At 45.4% G+C, this 18338-nt stretch overlaps 1 protein-coding gene across 1 annotated transcript in view; it reads right to left on the bottom strand.

Moving 5' to 3' along the window:
- LOC137539175 (uncharacterized) overlaps positions 1-16966 on the bottom strand; it is a 74164-nt gene extending 57198 nt beyond the window's left edge. Inside the window, exons 1-2 of the mRNA XM_068261684.1 lie at positions 16495-16966; positions 7310-7444 (exon numbers count right to left, since the gene is read on the bottom strand). Of these exons, the coding sequence (XP_068117785.1) occupies positions 7310-7444; positions 16495-16785 (426 nt within the window). The 5' untranslated portion in view covers positions 16786-16966. The remainder of the gene's footprint in view (positions 1-7309; positions 7445-16494) is intronic.
- Positions 16967-18338: the final 1372 nt, after the last annotated feature.

Consider the following 18338-nt stretch of genomic DNA (forward strand, 5'->3'; position numbering starts at 1 on the left):
GGACCCCCCAGGTTAGATAGTGACAGCGACCCCCAGGTTAGATAGTGACAGCGACCCCCAGGTTAGATAGTGACAGCGACCCCCAGGTTAGATAGTGACAGTGACCCCCAGGTTAGATAGTGACAGGGACCCCCAGGTTAGATAGTGACAGGGACCCCCAGGTTAGATAGTGACAGGGACCCCCAGATTAGATAGTGACAGGGACCCCCCAGGTTAGATAGTGACAGGGACCCCCCAGGTTAGATAGTGACAGCGACCCCCAGGTTAGATAGTCAGCCGGCGATAGTATCAGCCGGCGACCAGTTAGAGCGGGCGCACCGATCTCGGTGAACACCACGCTGTATATGCGGAAGTGATATCACTTCCGCATGTCAGTGCAGTGTCCGCTAGGTCCTAGCGCCCGCATAGTGGTCGCCGGCTGGTCGGAGGTCTGAAGCTGGGCTGCTCCTGCCTGACAGCGGGGACGGCCGGGGGGGTGTCAGCGGGGACAGTCGCGGGGGGGCAGCAGGCGACGGGTGTAAAACCCCAATCTGCACAACGTGCAGCGGCAACACAGGGCAGCGGCAGGGGCGGCAACACATGACTCCGGGTGTCACCCCCTACCATGAAGACAACCGGTGCGGGTCGCCCCTGCTGCTTGACGGTAGGTACGCCCAGGGCCGAGCCTGGGCGGATGCTGCGGGTGCAAGGCACCCAGGCGCCTGCCTCTGAGAGGCGCCGCCCGGCCGCTGCTCTCCCCCTGTGGCCGCCGCTCCCTCCCTCTAGCCGCCCGTGCCGCCGCGTCAGACCTCGATCAGGCGGGCGGGCGCTAGGACCTAGCACGCCGCACTGATATATACATATAGAGCGGGTGCGTCCGGCGCCTTCTTACTGGTCGGGTCGCCCGCTGATTGAGGTCTGAAGCTGCTGCCAGGTGAGGGGGGAGCGGCGGCGGCAGCAGCGGCGGCGGCGGGAGGGGAGGGTTGGGTTGGGTGCGCTCCTGTCACTCACTACCTAAACGGGGACCCTATACCCCCTGGCTACATATACTGGTCACATATACCCCCTGGCTACATATACTGGTCACATATACCCCCTGGCTACATATACTGGTCACATATACCCCCTGGCTACATATACTGATCACATATACCCCCTGGCTATATATACTGGGCTCATATTACCCCCTGGCTACATATCCTGGGCACATATTACCCCCTGGCTACATATCCTGGGCACATAATACCCCCTGGCTACATATCCTGGGCACATATAACCCCTGGCTACATATCCTGGGCACATATACCCCCTGGCCACATATCCTGGGCACATATACCCCCTGGCTACATATCCTGGGCACATATACCCCCTGGCTACATATCCTGGGCACATATACCCCCTGGCTACATATCCTGGGCACATATACCCCCTGGGTACATATCCTGGGCACATATACCCCCTGGCTACATATCCTGGGCACATATACCCCCTGGCTACATATCCTGGGCACATATACCCCCTGGCTACATATCCTGGGCACATATACCCCCTGGCTACATATCCTGGGCACATATACCCCCTGGCTACATATCCTGGGCACATATACCCCCTGGCTACATATCCTGGGCACATATACCCCCTGGCTATATATCCTGGGCACATATACCCCCTGGCTACATATCCTGGGCACATATACCCCCTGGCCACATATCCTGGGCACATATACCCCCTGGCCTCATATCCTGGGCACATATACCCCCTGGCTACATATCCTGGGCACATATACCCCCTGGCTTCATATCATGGGCACATATACCCCCTGGCTACATATCATGGGCACATATACCCCCTGGCTACATATCCTGGGCACATATACCCCCTGGCTACATATCCTGGGCAAATATACCCCCTGGCCACATATCCTGGGCACATATACCCCCTGGCCTCATATCCTGGGCACATATACCCCCTGGCTACATATCCTGGGCACATATACCCCCTGGCTTCATATCATGGGCACATATACCCCCTGGCTACATATCATGGGCACATATACCCCCTGGCTACATATCCTGGGCACATATACCCCCTGGCTACATATCCTGGGCAAATATACCCCCTGGCCACATATCCTGGGCACATATACCCCCTGGCCTCATATCCTTAGCACATATACCCCCTGGCTACATATCCTGGGCACATATACCCCCTGGCTACATATCCTATCTTGGGCATATATACCCCCTGGCTACATATCCTGGGCACATATACCCCCTGGCTACATATCCTGGGTACATATACCCCTGGCTACATATCCTGGGCACATATACCCCCTGGCTACATATCCTGGGCACATATACCCCCTGGCTACATATCCTGGGCACATATACCCCCTGGCTACATATCCTGGGCACATATACCCCCTGGCTACATATCCTGGGCACATATACCCACTGGCCTTATATCATGGGCACATATACCCCCTGGCCTCATATCCTGGGCACATATACCCCCTGGCTACATATCCTGGGCACATATACCCCCTGGCTACATATCCTGGGCACATATACCCCCTGGCTACATATCCTGGGCACATATACCCCCTGGCTACATATCCTGGGCACATATACCCCCTGGCTACATATCCTGGGCACATATACCCCCTGGTTACATATCCTGGGCACATATACCCCCTGGCTACATATCCTGGGCACATATACCCCCTGGCTACATATCCTGGGCACATATACCCCCTGGCTACATATCCTGGGCACATATACCCCCTGGCTACATATCCTGGGCACATATACCCCCTGGCTACATATCCTGGGCACATATACCCCCTGGCTACATATCCTGGGCACATATACCCCCTGCCTACATATACTGGGACATATACCCCTACCTACATATACTGGGGACATATATCCCTGGCTATATATTCTGGGGACACTGGCTGTTTGTCATTATGTGCATTTACTGGTGAAAATCTGTCTTATTATGTATTCTGGGGACACTGGCTGTTTGTCATTATGTGCATTTACTGGTGAAAATCTGTCTTATTATGTATTCTGGGGACACTGGCTGTTTGTCATTATGTGCATTTACTGGTGAAAATCTGTCTTATTATGTGCATTTGCTGGTGAAAAGCTGTCTTATTATGTGCATTTGCTGGTGAAAAACAGTCTCTTGTTATGTGCATTTGCTGGTGAAAAGCAGTCTCTTGTTATGTGCATTTACTGGTGAAAAGCAGTCTCTTGTTATGTGCATTTACTGGTGAAAAGCGGTCTCTTGTTATGTGCATTTCCATGGGGAAAAGCTGTCTCTTATGTGCATTTAGTGGGGAAATTTTGTCAGTAAAAATAATCTTTTGTCAGTAAATTTTTAGGTATATGTCAGTAAAAAATAACATGAAAGGTTGGCAACACTGGCAGGCTGTGTGGTGCAACGGGAAAGATACAGGCAGCCCACCTTGGGCTTGGCAGGGGGGAGGAGCCGATGTCAGCGAGCGAGAGTAGGGTGGCCGCATGCAGCCATAAATACGCAGTGTGTGACTGCGTTGCACTCGCAGAGCCTCTCAGCCTGAGTCAGTCCAGAGACTAGCAGACTCGCAGGAAGCCAAAGCCAGCCAGGAGCAAGCCCATGAAAGAGGGGTAGGAATGGGGTATCACATGCATGCGTAAAGAGGTGGAAGGTGTGGGTGTGATTAGGCAGGACATGGGTGTGGTTATGTGGTTGGGCGCGGTTAATTTAACCACTCCCATAGGCGCCAGAGAAAATCTTGCACCCAGGTGCCAGGCACCCCAGGCTCACCCCTGAGTACGCCACTGTCTGTACACCATCTTTGTGTGCAGCATCTTGCAAATATTTTTTTCTGATGGGGAGTTCAGCTCCATAGAATAGACTGTGTAGGTATGGCTCTCATACTACATGAATCGGGGTAAGATTGGTCTGTGATCTTTCATTTTCCAAAGACTATAGTCTCATGTGTGTATGTGGCCTTTGTTTTTTCTACCTACATAATGTGTAGTATGGATAATTCATAGAACATTAGCAGCAAAGTAAAGAGTCTAATTTTTATTTTCAGTTCTATCGATTTCTTTCATAACATTGCATCCTTCTCTAATATTTGTAGTTTACAAATTACACTCTGTATTATATATGATAAAACAGAGCAGAGCTAACGACCCTTCGAACTTCCTGGCAGAAAAACTTTAAACAAACAAGAAACAGTGAGAGACAGGTTGATAAGTGTTTTAGAAAACAGCAGTGTAGCGGACCCAAGGTTGGTCGGAGAGCTCAGAGAAGCTCTTTTGCATTGATAACTGAGGTTTCTTAACTCTTCCTTTACTGGAAACAATAGGCGACTCATATCTTTGTAACTAACAGGGGTGTAACTAGAGGGGAGCAGCACATGTGATTGCAGGGGGCCCAGAGCTGTTTATTGGAGCCCCAACTACTAACTTCCCCTTCCTCCGATACAGGGTACTATACTTCAGATCAGGTGTGTTTGTGGCTACACTTGTTATGGGTGTGAAGCTCATGATGGCCACACTTGTCTTATGACCCTTGTGAGATTGACCCCAAGGCTGTGAAGGGCACCCAGGGAAGGCAAGGGAAGGGGTGTGAACATTGGAGGAGGGCATTAAAGTTTTGCTGGGAGGCCCCATGAATTGTAGTTACGCCACTGGTTAGGAATATTGTATTTCTTAGCTGTATTACAAATACAAATCATTATATCATACGCTTATTTTATCTTCAAATCCCCTTTGAGCCCAATGTGTGTGAAACGTTACATAGTGATTATTATGATGTGAAAACAGCAGCACACAGGGGAATATTCACAAAAGTTCTTTAAAATCTACTTGTAAGTTTGCCGGATGTTACGCAATTGCCCCCCAACACAGCTGTGATTCCGACCATCATAAAACACTATCCCTTCTTTACTAGGGATGCTCATTCGGATTCCATTTCCGTTCGGAAATTGCATTTCCGCATCGGAATGCAGAAATCGGTAATACAAGTGCGGTAGGCGGATTTCTGCTGATTTCAGCCGACTTTAACATTGATTTTCTCAAAAACGATAAGGTCGTTTTGAAAACTTTTTTTTTTCATCTTGTTCACAAGATTCTGTTTAATAAACCCTGAAAATTTGGTGTGTCTAGGTCTTATGGGGGCTTTGCTATTAACCGCTAAAGTCGGCGGATTTTTACTGTAATGTAAAATGCAGAAAATCTGCAATATCTGATATGTGGTAATTTTAAGCTACTCAGAAGACTCAGAATGAATAAACCAATCAGAGAATGGGGATTTAGGCGGAAATTTCCGCATTCTCTGATTGGCTTATTCATTCTGAGTCTTCTGATTGGCTTAAAATTACCGCATATCCGATAATGCAGATTTTTGCATTTTACATTACAGTAAAATCCGCCAAATTTAGCGGTTAATAGAAAAGCCCCCGTAAGTCCTTCAGGGTTTATTAAACAGAATCTAATGAACAAGATGAAAAAAAGTTTTCAAAAAGACCTTATAGTTTTTGAGAAAATTGATGTTAAAGTCGGCGGAAATTTCCCGCGATTTCCGGCGGAAATCCACATCGGAATGTGGAAATTGGTAGCGGAAAGCGGAATTGGTAACAGTGGTGGTAATTGGCAATGGCGGAATGCGGATTTTCCACGGAATCGGAAATTGGCATTTCTGACCATCCCTACTATTTACCAAAAACCTGAACCGAAAATGAAAAGGTAAAATAAACATCCACAGGTCATACTTACCTCCCATGTAGTTTACTCATCAATCTCTTTATTATTAATATTGATTTATAAAGCGCCAACATAATGATATATGTGAATGTGCGGAGATAATTCTAAAGGAAGACAGAGGAAGGCCATGTGCAGATCTGAGATTGCGGTTGGGTTGGTATCTGGAAACTAGTGAGGAGATGTACAGGGGAGATTGTGGAGAGCTTTGTAGGTTAAGGTACATACACACGTCTGACCGGTCGTTCGGACATTAAATCGGGCATGTGTACAAGCGGTCGTTCGGCTGATAAGGCCAGTTTTCAATTCAGCCTTATCAGCCGAACGACCGTTTGTACACACTCTTAGGGTTAAGAGTATGAAATGGATCCTCTGAATAATTGACAGCGAATGAAGAGCTTGACAGAGAGGAGCAGCAGATGAAGACCAAGAAGAAAGATTAATGAGATGACTGAGTTCAGTACAGACTGGAGCGGGGACAATAGTACGTTACAGTAGTCCAGACAAGATATTATAAGAGCATGTCTTAACATTTTAGTTGAGTCCTGACTGAGTAAGAAATGGTCGGATGCAAGATATATACGTTTTTAAGTTGGAAATAACAAGAGCTGGTTAGGGAGTGAATGTGAGGAATAAAGAGCTGGTTAGGGAGTGAATGTGAGGAATAAAGAGAGAGAGGAGTCAAATATCTTTCTCCTCTCCATTTTTCCTGTTTATCCACTGTTATCAATGGAATTCTCTGTCCTCCATTTTAAAATTGTGGATGACCGTGTGGCTGGGTTCACATATGACATAGCATGAAAGGCTGCGTTTTATGTCAAGTTTTATGTTGAGTGCATTTTTGTGCATTTTTGGTACATTTGCGAGGCATTTTTCATGCATTTTGCATGCGTTTTAATGCGTTTGTAGTTGGCATATACAAAACGCGTATGCATTTTCATATTTCCATTTATGCAAATCACTTGGAAGACAACATGAAGCGTAAATACAGAAAAAAATATTTATATTTTTTGGGAAAAAACTAATATAATAAAGCATGGAAAACGCATTAAAACGCTATGCATCTCTGTCACCATAGACTTTCATTATGTGCATTTTGGGAGTGTTCCTGCATAATCAGTGTTTTTAAAAACGCATAGAAAAAACACATATTCATTTTTATATGCGTTTTTTTCCTGCGGCCCATAGACTTGCATTAGAGGCAAAAATGCAGCGTTTTACGCAACACTAGCGTTTCTGCTATGTGTGCAAGAACCAGCCTGTAACAGTTTCTGGGTCAGCAAACTGCAATATCACCCACTTGAGCCATAGGGAAACATGGACATTACCTCCATCAGTAGTGCTTTTAGTTGCAACTGATATATAACTGACAGCAACTGCTATAGTTCAGTTCTGACAAAATCTTGTCAGAACTGCAAGGAATCATTGTCAGAAGAAAATAGTGAACTTCTGAGAGGAACTGATGGTGAGTTAAGTAAGTAATATTCATTTGCAGGTACATCATGTGTTTATTTTAAATAATTTTACTCGGTTCAGGATCACTGTAATTTCATACAAACGAAAATTATTACCTGAAAATCACCAACGCCCTCCAACCTCAAGAGCACCCAAACTTCACTCTGTTTCTTTGGTCTCCGGGCCACGCGGGTGATTATGAAGGACTTATCATTTTCTGAAACCCCTGTGAAATACACAGAGTCTATAGCCTGTAATGAGAGACAGAGTAGGCTGAGACAGAGGCCGTTTCTAACAATTTGGGTGTCTTGCGCACCCACTGTCCCCCCTTATCTTCCTCCCCTCCCCAAGAGGAGGTAGACAGCGGGTGTACAGCACCTCCCAAGTGGTCAGAAGATCTTCAGCTGCATACACATTACTCAATAACCGTTGTTAGAAAATGAATGATTCACAAATATAATGCAACAAACGATTGACGTCTGATGACATCATGACACATTTTAAGTCAACAACAGCATAACGATAATCTACCGGTGGATCGTTAGCAGAGGTTCAAAACTGGGGATCCGGAAGTATGTAGCACAAGGCCGGATTTAAGCCAAGGCCACATAAGCCATGGCCTAGGGTGCCACAGGAGCAAGGGCGGGTGGGCAGCGGGCTGGACTGGTGCAGCTTTTGCAGTGCAGCGAGATCGGCAAGTGTCTGAACGTGATACCCTCCTGCCAGCTGCCTGTGGCTCTGCAGGGGTGCAGTGTCAGTGAATGTGTTGCCAGACCTGGTCCGTGGCCGCCCTGCTCTCTGCGCACATTGAGGTGGGCAGCATCGGACTCAAACAACATTGCAGAGAAAGTGGAACAGCAGCTGCCAATCACTCGCCTCACCGCCAACAGACACATTCTCTTCCCCCCATGTGCCCAAAAGTCACATGTGACAGACCGATGTACAGCGGCAGCTGATGGAGACGGAGGGGAAGAAGAAGCTTCTGCGCTGGCAGTGAGGTGGGGTGACTGGCGGCTGCGGGGCGGAGGGGAGCTGGCTACCTATACTGAAGGGGTGGTGGGAGGACATCTGCATACCTCCCAACTTTTTGAGATAAGAAAGAGGGACACTTAAGCCACACCCCTGCCACACTCCTAAACACGCCCCCAACACACCCGTAGTGAGGCATACCATAAAGATTTCATTTTAAAAAATTGTTTTATAATGCAAACTACAATGGTCCTTTCTATTCTGCCTCATTTTCTCCATATTAACATTTGATAATAAGAAACATACTCAATTTAAAGGATGGGAATAAAGTTACGAGTCAAATTTTTTCAGTAGAAAATATACATATATCTACACGAATCTGTACACCAGTCCTGAAAGAGGGACAAATGAGGAAGAGAGAAGGACAGAGGGATTGGGTGCCCAAAGAGGGACTATTGAGAGCTATGCGATCTGGCTAGCTTTAGTGAAGGGAGGGGGGGGGGGGGGTCATATGGCTACCTATACTGGAGTGAGGGCATCTGGCTACCTATACTAATGGACTATGCATCTCAATGACCATCCCTGCTAAGGTCTTTGGTACACAGAGCCTTAGAAGAGGCGCTGAGGGGGTTGGGATCTTCGAACTTGCAGAGTTACAGTTTAATGCTACAAATCCATCCAAAACTCATATTTATGCCAATGAAACTGACAGAGACTCGCCACATACTGAGTGATATCTCTCCGTGGGAGTAATTACTGCCGTCCTCCAGGTATCAGCCTTTCCGTGAGATATAGCCAGAACAAAGGTAGAAATCAAACCTCTGGACTCTCTGAGAGATGTCTCCTCTGTTTACTCTGATCTGACACATTCATTGTAGGTGGGCTTACACTGTAAAGGGAACCTGTCAGGACGGAAATATAACGGCCGCCATTGATTTTTTTTTTTTTTTTTGCAAACAGTGCAACTTCTGCCACTGCCGCTTTATCCTTGCCTAATGCCCATTGCCCACTTGACAGTTGCTGATTGCGTTCTCAGCCACGCACAGTGATGCGATCCGCAGGGATATCAGAAATACACAGACTGCACTGTCTGATGTTTCCATCCTTGTGTTGCGATTTAGATCGGATTCACAATGCTTGGCTGCAGACAAAAATATGCAAACACATTGCAACTTTCATTCATTACGATGAATGGGATTGCAACCACATCCACGAAAATTGTGTAGCGACACAAGTGTTCTCCCTGAATAATGGTAGATCTCAGTAACACATTATGTGAAAAGTGATTTCCACTGAGAGTCTGTAAACCCACCTCCTACATGAAATGATTGGACTGTGGCACTATTCCCTCCCGTCTGTGCAAAAAAGCATTTTGTATGCCCAGCTACGTTTGATCAAATCTGGCAGCATGGTTTTATAGCTGAGATTTTTGATTTCCAAGGGGGGTGTTAGGGTTAGGCACCACCAGGGGGGGGGGTGGATAGGGTTAGGCACCACCAAGGGAGGTGCTTAGGGTTAGGCACCACCAAGGGGGTGGTTTGGGTTAGGCACCACCAAGGGGGTTAGGGTTAGGCACCACCAGGGGAGGGTTCTGTGTGAGAGTAGGGAGAAGCTAGGTCATAGTAATCACTTTTATCAGCTATATCTAGAGCCCTTTTATAGCCCAACAAATTTTGCCTATAACAGCATCCTTTCTATAAACTTAAGCTAGCTTTTTCGGCTACACCAGGAGCCCTTTGTAGCTGAGTTTGGCATATATGGGCTACACCGGCGCCCTTTGTAACGAATTTGGCATATATTGGCTACACCAGGTGCCCTTTGTAGCCCAATTTGGCATATATGGGCTCCACCATACGCCCTTTTTCCAGGCGTCATTTTCAAATGGACGCGGTCCCACTGCTTACAGACAGGTCACATTCTGGGAGATTGTAAGTTGAATTTGTTTGTAAGTTGAGTCCTGCGTTAAAATGATGAAACTGTCATGATCGCTGCTGCAGCAGGTATTGCTGGAAGTAGTAGTGCTGCAGCTCAGGCAGTTCTGATCTCTTTCCATGCAAGCTGCATAGCTTTGTCTGCCTTTCCCTGCTGTCAGCTTGTGACTGATTATCATTCACCTGTGTGGGAATCTGCATGTCTGCTCCCATTGGATGACCTCAGTATAAAGATCTGCTTCCTGCAGGACTCCTCGGGTTTTCATAGCTTCAGTTTAAGCCTGTCTTGCTGTCGCTTCAGCCCCCGATCGTGTTTCTTGTTCTAAAGATACTTTGCTGGTTTTGCATCATATATTGGTTCATTGCCCATATATATGCATACCAGCACGTTTATTATTTTCCTTGTATTCGTGTTACGTTGATACATCAGTGACGCTGATATATACGTACACGAACTGTTTATATCCTGTGTTCAGTTAGTCAGTTCTAGCACGTTGATCACCCGTGCTGAGCTAGTTATCCTGTTCCTGGTCCTGTTTGTGGATTGCGTTCATCTCTGCGAGGAGATAACGAATCCTTCTGAATCCTGTCCTGTTACCGTTTGTGGATTGCGTTCATCTCTGCGAAGAGATAGCAAATCCTTCTGAGTCCTGTTCCCTGTATTACTCCAGTCCTAGTCAGCGTTCCTGCTTATGTCATATATCGGTTCATTGCCGATATATACATATGTTAGTCAGACGTTACAAATAGTTTCATTGATAGCAGTAATTGTAATACGCTAGGAAAACATACTTATTGTATATTCGTCTGTGTTACGTTCATCTATCTTGATCCTGCTATTTCCTGACTATCCTGTCCTGTCTTTGTGAGGCAGGCCATCGCTGCAACGCATTGGCTGCCTTATTCCAGTCTGTCTTGTTGTGGACGCTTGCTGTCACTAAGTAGCGGCTAGCTAGCAAGCGTTCATTCTGTCTACCTGTCCTGATCTCCTCAGTTCTGGTTTATGCGCTCAGCGCTACTTTGCGCTGAGACGTTATAGCGAAAGCATTGTTTGTGGCTGTCGGATCTGGACCGGCCCCATGCGCCACAATCTCCTTTTGGAGTCAGTCCTCCCCTCCACTATACTAGGGATAGCCTGTTTCCTTGTGCTAGTGTGTGTACCTCCTCCACATCAGCTCATGCGTTGCATGCTGACTGTGGAGAATACACCACCAAGCCTTACATTATGAAAACCCCATTACCAATCCCCATTGTGGGGCGGATTCCCAGAAAGTATGACACTGTTAATTATGGTTCCTGTTCCTTTAAGAAATTTGAAGAACTTAACTCTGAAACAGAAAATGAGTTTTTCTCTGAATGTGCCAGGTTCCTGGCCAATCCCGATCTCCAAGCGACTCCTGTTTCAACCTGGGCACTCCAATTAAGTTATATTCTGTTTAAAGGGGAATTATTTCAGTGGGCATTTGATGTTCTCAATCATTCCGATTTGAAAGAGAGACCGCTGGAATTTCTAGCGTTTGTGATCCATAACTGGTTGCGCATAGATCCATTGCCTTTTCCTCTAAATGAACTCCTGGCAGCAGGCCAATCAGCTTCCCCTTCAATTGTTTGCAAAAATGATCAGCAAGCAGAGAGTGTTCCTGATAATTTTCCTGCAGCTTTGAATAAATCACCAAAGGCAGCAGGGTCTAAGGCCAAACGCAAACGTTATAAGAAACGTGTCCGATCTGCAGAGTCGTTATCCTTAGCGACTGAGACCTATAATGAGATTCTGCCATTAACAGATAATGAAATGCAATTGTCTTTCAGGGGAGTTAAATGGACTTATGAGACTACTAATGAACTTTCCTCCCTGGCTAGGGAAAATAAAGATTTTTGTTTAAAATAATTATCTGAGTATGATTATGAGGAGATATTACAGAGTATTGAACAAATCAACTTATTTGTGAACCAAGGGAAGTTTGCATACACTACAGTTCAACACTTGCTACAGGTATTGGAGATTCTTAAGAATAAGGAATCTGCCAATCACCTGCTAATTAACCCTATACATGTGCCTGCCACAATCATATCTGCCAACTGTGATCAGCCTAAATGTTTCGCTGTTAAGTATGCATGGGATCCTCCATTCGAGAGGGGAGAGATGGAAGCCCTGGTCTGTGAATGGAAGAATGATTCAAGTTCATTTTGTCAATTTTACAGTGCAAAAAGTGAAATGGTATTGAATGCATGCATTAAGTCAGCCTATAACCTAATAGAGACTGGTGTGTGTAGGTATGACTGTGTGGCTCCTTTGATTGATGTGTGGGAACTGATTTTGGATGATTTTTATGTGACTCCGAATTCGCAAATATGGCGTTCTGACCCGCCTGCTTCAGCACCTTTCGCTGATTCAGCAGGTGATTCGGAGCTCTTTTTGTGTGAAATTGAAGTTCCTGCAATTCCACCCTGTACCATGGATAACTCAGTGTTACTTCCCAGTAAAACAGAAGCCACTGATACTTTCTTAACCTTGCCCTGCACAAATTTCTCAGCAGAGAATCCAGAGGTCCTGCTGACTTCCGAGTCCAGCCTAGCCAGTACTCATGAGTCTTTGTTCAGTGAAACAGACACCAGAAAAATCTTGCCTGCCTCTGCAAACACTTCTGCAGAAATTACCTGTGTTAATAAAGTTCAACTCCTGTCTGATCCAGCAGATGCCAATAGATGCACTACATCAGTTTCCGAGTCCCAGCAATCCTGTCTAGAAACCTCAGAACCCCAGCATCCGAATTTTCCAATTTTACAAATGAATGGTGATTCAGATGCGCAAACATTGTGTCTTGATCTTCCTGTTTCTACACCTCGCTCTAGTTTCGTGAATAGCTCAGAGCATCTGCTATGTGAACCTGAAATCGCAGAATTATTACCTTGTTCAGAAAATGTTCCAGTAAATTTGCCCTGTATCGTGAATAGCTCAGAGCATCTGCTATGTGAACCTGAAATCGCAGAATTATTACCTTGTTCAGAAAATGTTCCAGTAAATTTGCCCTGTACCATGAATTGTGCAGTAGATCTCTCCAATGAAACTCAGGTCACAGAATCATTATGCTGTCCAGCAGGTGCTTCCATGGTTTTGCCCTGCAATATGGACTGTTCAGTGATCCTGTCCAGTGAAGCTGTGGTCACAGAGTCTTATGCTTCACCCAGTACTTTGGATACTTCAAACCCTCTAGCAGAGGAGTCTGAGGCACTGCTTACCTCAGTTGGTGTTGCAGTAATATTCACTTGTCTAGCAGCTGTTTTGGAATTACAGTCTGCTCTAATAAAACTTGATGAATTTCTGCCCAGCAAAGCAGAAGCCATTGAAATATTGTCCTCATCAGCAAGTGTGTTAGATACCTTGCCCTGTACACAGTCTGATTTAACCAATGTTGTTGAGTCCCTCTCCAGTGTTGTAACAGCCGAGGAACTCCAGCCCTGTCCTCTGAATGTTTCAGAAGTCTTGCCCTGTAACATGGATAATTCTGATTCTCTGGTCAAAATAATAGAAATCTCAGAATTTCAGTCCGGTCTGATGAGTGTTCCTGAAACCCAGCCCTGTATCCTGAAAGATTCTGGTTCTCTGGCCGCTGTGGCAGAGTTTCCAGAGTCCCCTTCCTGTCCAGGGAATTCCTCAGTTTTGCCCAGTTCAGTGGGGGATGCTGTAATATTGACTTGTTTTGCAGCTACTTTGGAGCCCCAATCCCAGGTACTAGATGAGTCTCTGTCCAGTCCAGAGGAAGTTGTGGAATTCCTATCTAGCTCAGGTCATACATCAGAAGACTTGTCCTGTCTTGTTGATGCCCCTGAACCTGATTTGTTAACAACCTTGCTAGAATCAGCGACATCCAAGTCTGTTCCTGCATTCTTTAGTGAGAGTCCAGTGCTTGTGAAGTCTAGTCATGATGAATTTTTGTCCAGTCCTGGTTTCGGTCCTATCTTGGCTGACCCTGAGGTTCACAGTTCCTTGACATGCCCAGAAGTTTCTCTTGTACCAGTGTGCCCAGATGTGCTTTGTGTGCCAGAATGCCCAAGTGTGTCTAAGGTGTTAGCGTACTCAGATGCTTCCTTAGGGGAGACATGTTCTGATGTTGCCAGTCTGCCTGCATGCCCAGAGATGGTTCTGGTCCCTGAAAGCCCTGATCTTGATGTTTGTCCTTGTAACCCTGACTCGGGAATTGCCATAGGTTCCATGGGGATTCTTGATAGTTCTCCATGTGAGCCTAAAGGGCGTTCTGACCTTTTGGGATCTCTTTGGGGCTTTAAAGTGTTCTGGGAGATCTCTGAAGAAGCTTGTCCTGGTACCTTGGACTGGTTCAACAGTGGGTTTTGTGTTGGTAAAGACAGTTCCGGTGGGCATTGCAAAGGCTTTGGCATTTTTGGACGGTCCCTGGAAGGCAGTGGGTATCGCTCAGAGAGCTTCGGGGGGCTTTCTTCTGGAAATCATGGTTCTGATGGGTGTCACACTGAGACTTGTAGTACTGATGGGCATGGTTCTGTAGGTTCTGATGGGTCCAGTCTTGTGATGACTGATTCTGGAATTTGGTCTTGCCGGGCTGTCCCGGTCATCATGAATTATCAGTTAGGTTGTCTCCTTGGGAAGGTCAGTTTTGAAAAGCGTCTGGAATCCGCTTTTAAGGGCGGGGGTACTGTCATGATCGCTGCTGCAGCAGGTATTGCTGGAAGTAGTAGTGCTGCAGCTCAGGCAGTTCTGATCTCTTTCCATGCAAGCTGCATAGCTTTGTCTGCCTTTCCCTGCTGTCAGCTTGTGACTGATTATCATTCACCTGTGTGGGAATCTGCATGTCTGCTCCCATTGGATGACCTCAGTATAAAGATCTGCTTCCTGCAGGACTCCTCGGGTTTTCATAGCTTCAGTTTAAGCCTGTCTTGCTGTCGCTTCAGCCCCCGATCGTGTTTCTTGTTCTAAAGATACTTTGCTGGTTTTGCATCATATATTGGTTCATTGCCCATATATATGCATACCAGCACGTTTATTATTTTCCTTGTATTCGTGTTACGTTGCTACATCAGTGACGCTGATATATACGTACACGAACTGTTTATATCCTGTGTTCAGTTAGTCAGTTCTAGCACGTTGATCACCCGTGCTGAGCTAGTTATCCTGTTCCTGGTCCTGTTTGTGGATTGCGTTCATCTCTGCGAGGAGATAACAAATCCTTCTGAATCCTGTCCTGTTACCGTTTGTGGATTGCGTTCATCTCTGCGAAGAGATAGCGAATCCTTCTGAGTCCTGTTCCCTGTATTACTCCAGTCCTAGTCAGCGTTCCTGCTTATGTCATATATCGGTTCATTGCCGATATATACATATGTTAGTCAGACGTTACAAATAGTTTCATTGATAGCTGTAATTGTAATACGCTAGGAAAACATACTTATTGTATATTTGTCTGTGTTACGTTCATCTATCTTGATCCTGCTATTTCCTGACTATCCTGTCCTGTCTTTGTGAGGCACGCCATCGCTGCAACGCATTGGCTGCCTTATTCCAGTCTGTCTTGTTGTGGACGCTTGCTGTCACTAAGTAGCGGCTAGCTAGCAAGTGTTCATTCTGTCTACCTGTCCTGATCTCCTCAGTTCTGGTTTATGCGCTCAGCGCTACTTTGCGCTGAGACGTTATAGCGAAAGCATTGTTTGTGGCTGTCGGATCTGCACCGGCCCTGTGCGCCACAATCTCCTTTTGGAGTCAGTCCTCCCCTCCACTATACTAGGGATAGCCTGTTTCTTTGTGCTAGTGTGTGTACCTCCTCCACGTCAGCTCATGCGTTGCATGCTGACTGTGGAGAATACACCACCAAGCCTTACAGAAACCTAGATAAAGGCAAAAACACTGCACTTTTCCCATCAGATTGACCCATAATTTCCAGCATGTCTGATCTTCTTCAGATCGAGAAAGGGATCTATTATGAGATCACTACGGCACAAAATCGAGAAGTCGAAAGGAGAAAGATCAACTTTGTGCAGTTCTCGATCAGAAGCAGATTGGACATGCTGTTAATTATCATCAATCAGTCGATCTGATGGGAAAATTGCATGGTGTGTACCCACCTTAAATGATTTACCTTCAAATAACTCTGGATTTGGACATATGGTACGAACAATTTTTTTGTTTGTTTGTTTGTTTGTTTTCAATGTGCTCTTAAAGTTTTTAAAGGACTTATAAAAGCTCATACAATAATGTAACATTTAGAAACAAAAACATGTAATAATAAAAAACATTATTGAATATTTCGTACATGAAGACAACTTATCTCTGAAACGTTGTAACTTGAGTCTTTTGTAAGTAGGCGACTGTCTGTTTAAGTTCACCTAAATCTGTACTTAAAATTAAAAAAAAAGAGGAAAAGAGGAAAGATTACCTGTTCCTCTCCGGGGATCAGGGTCTGCGGCTTTTCTAGATCGGCCGTAGTTAACGGTCCTGTCCGATCGCCGCGGCGCTCCTTCTCACGCAGGACTGCGTATGTTGGTTTATTTCTGGGTGTAAGTTGTATTAGTAGGTAATAAAAAATCTTCTTGAGATAATACCATCGTCCTGGTACTGGGTACCTGCTATCCTTACCTGCTGCTTGCTGGCTGAAAACCTGCGCCACCAAAAAAGCACAGAGCAAGGTGGCAGCGACTGCCAGCAGCAGAGACATCTCGCCGTACATCGACTCGTCTCTCTTAGCTCCTCTGAACTTTATTGCCCTTCTCGTCCTTCAGATATATACATTCTGGGCAGTCCCTCCTCCCTGTTCCTGCAGAATTTCCTGCAATTGTAGCAGATAAATGTTGTAGAGCCAATTCGCGATACCCAGGGCATGACTCAAATTCTGATGATTTTTTAGAAAGGATATTCAGACACTTCTGAGAGATTTTTATTGTCATTAAAGAAAAATGCTTTTGTGCGGTGTTAGCCAAGACAAATATGTACCGTAAGTAGGGAAAACACGAAAGGGAAAGTGATACCTGTTAATGTTTAACTGAAATAAAGAGACAAGTTATAGGATCTAGGATGGACTGCACATAAATACAAACGCAATTATTCTGGGGGGAAAGCAGACATGTTAATGATTTTACTTGTCTTTGGAACACCCCACTTATAAAGAGGCCAGATTTGCCATTAACTACTTTGCATTTCAGTCACTGTTTTGCTTTACTGGACTTATGGTGCCCAGACTCAGTACAATTTTTTTTTTCATTTGAAATTTGCTCAGTTATTCAATTTGGTGGAATAATTTTTAAAATTATTTTCAAGGTACCATAAATGAACGTTTGATTTTTCTGAAAATCCCCCCAAAAAAGACTGAATATGAAGAAAAAGTAGTTTTTTACCTACAGTAATAATAGTATTTCCTTATACAACCTACCAAACGATATACAATTTCACAATCACCCAAATTTTTCCAACATGTCTGATCAGATTTTAATTGAAACAACGGAAAAATCATTTCTTTTACTTCATTATCACTATATTCAATCGTTTTGGTTGAACAAACAGGAAAATTGAGTGTTTTAATTGTACCGTGTATGGGCACCATTCGTGTCAGCCCTTTTTTTTCAGTAAAGCTAGACATACATTAATCAATGTATGGCCAGATCGACTGTTAAGGTGGCCACACACCATACAATTTTTTTTTTTGCATTTCTTTTCAATCCAAGAATTACAACCAATTTTTCTAAATGATTGTAACATTTTTAAAAATCTGACCAATGTACCACTGTATGTTAAATTTTTCCCCCAAAATAATCATTAAAGTAATCCAGAGATCAAAACATCTTGTCTTCCTCCAGCCCCATAAGCACGTCTGAGTCTCTCGCCGTCCTCCGGTAACTGGCTCAGTCGCGTCAGTCTGGGTCTACTGCACATGCATGGGAAGGTCCGCGCATGCGCAGAAGACCTGGACTGGAGCCAACTGAGCCAGTTACCGGGGCTGATCGCAGGTGAACGACAGACCTCGGGAGGACGGCAAGGGACTTAAAGGTGCATATGGAGTTGGAGGAAGCCTCGGGTAAGTCTCCATTCTTTAAACGTTTTGATCTCTGGTACACTTTAAGAACTCTGAAAAAATAGCTTGGGTGTATACATTAAGAAATTGACAATCTACCACACACCAGTAGTAAAAATCCAAACAGAGGACGGTGCAGGCGGCAGGCAGAGAGTAGTCAAAATCCAGGCAGAGGTCGGTGCAGGCGGCAGGCAGAGAGTAGTAAAAATCCAAGC

The sequence above is a fragment of the Hyperolius riggenbachi genome, chromosome 11 (genome assembly GCF_040937935.1).
Source record: "Hyperolius riggenbachi isolate aHypRig1 chromosome 11, aHypRig1.pri, whole genome shotgun sequence".
NCBI classification, from domain to species: Eukaryota; Metazoa; Chordata; class Amphibia; order Anura; family Hyperoliidae; genus Hyperolius; species Hyperolius riggenbachi.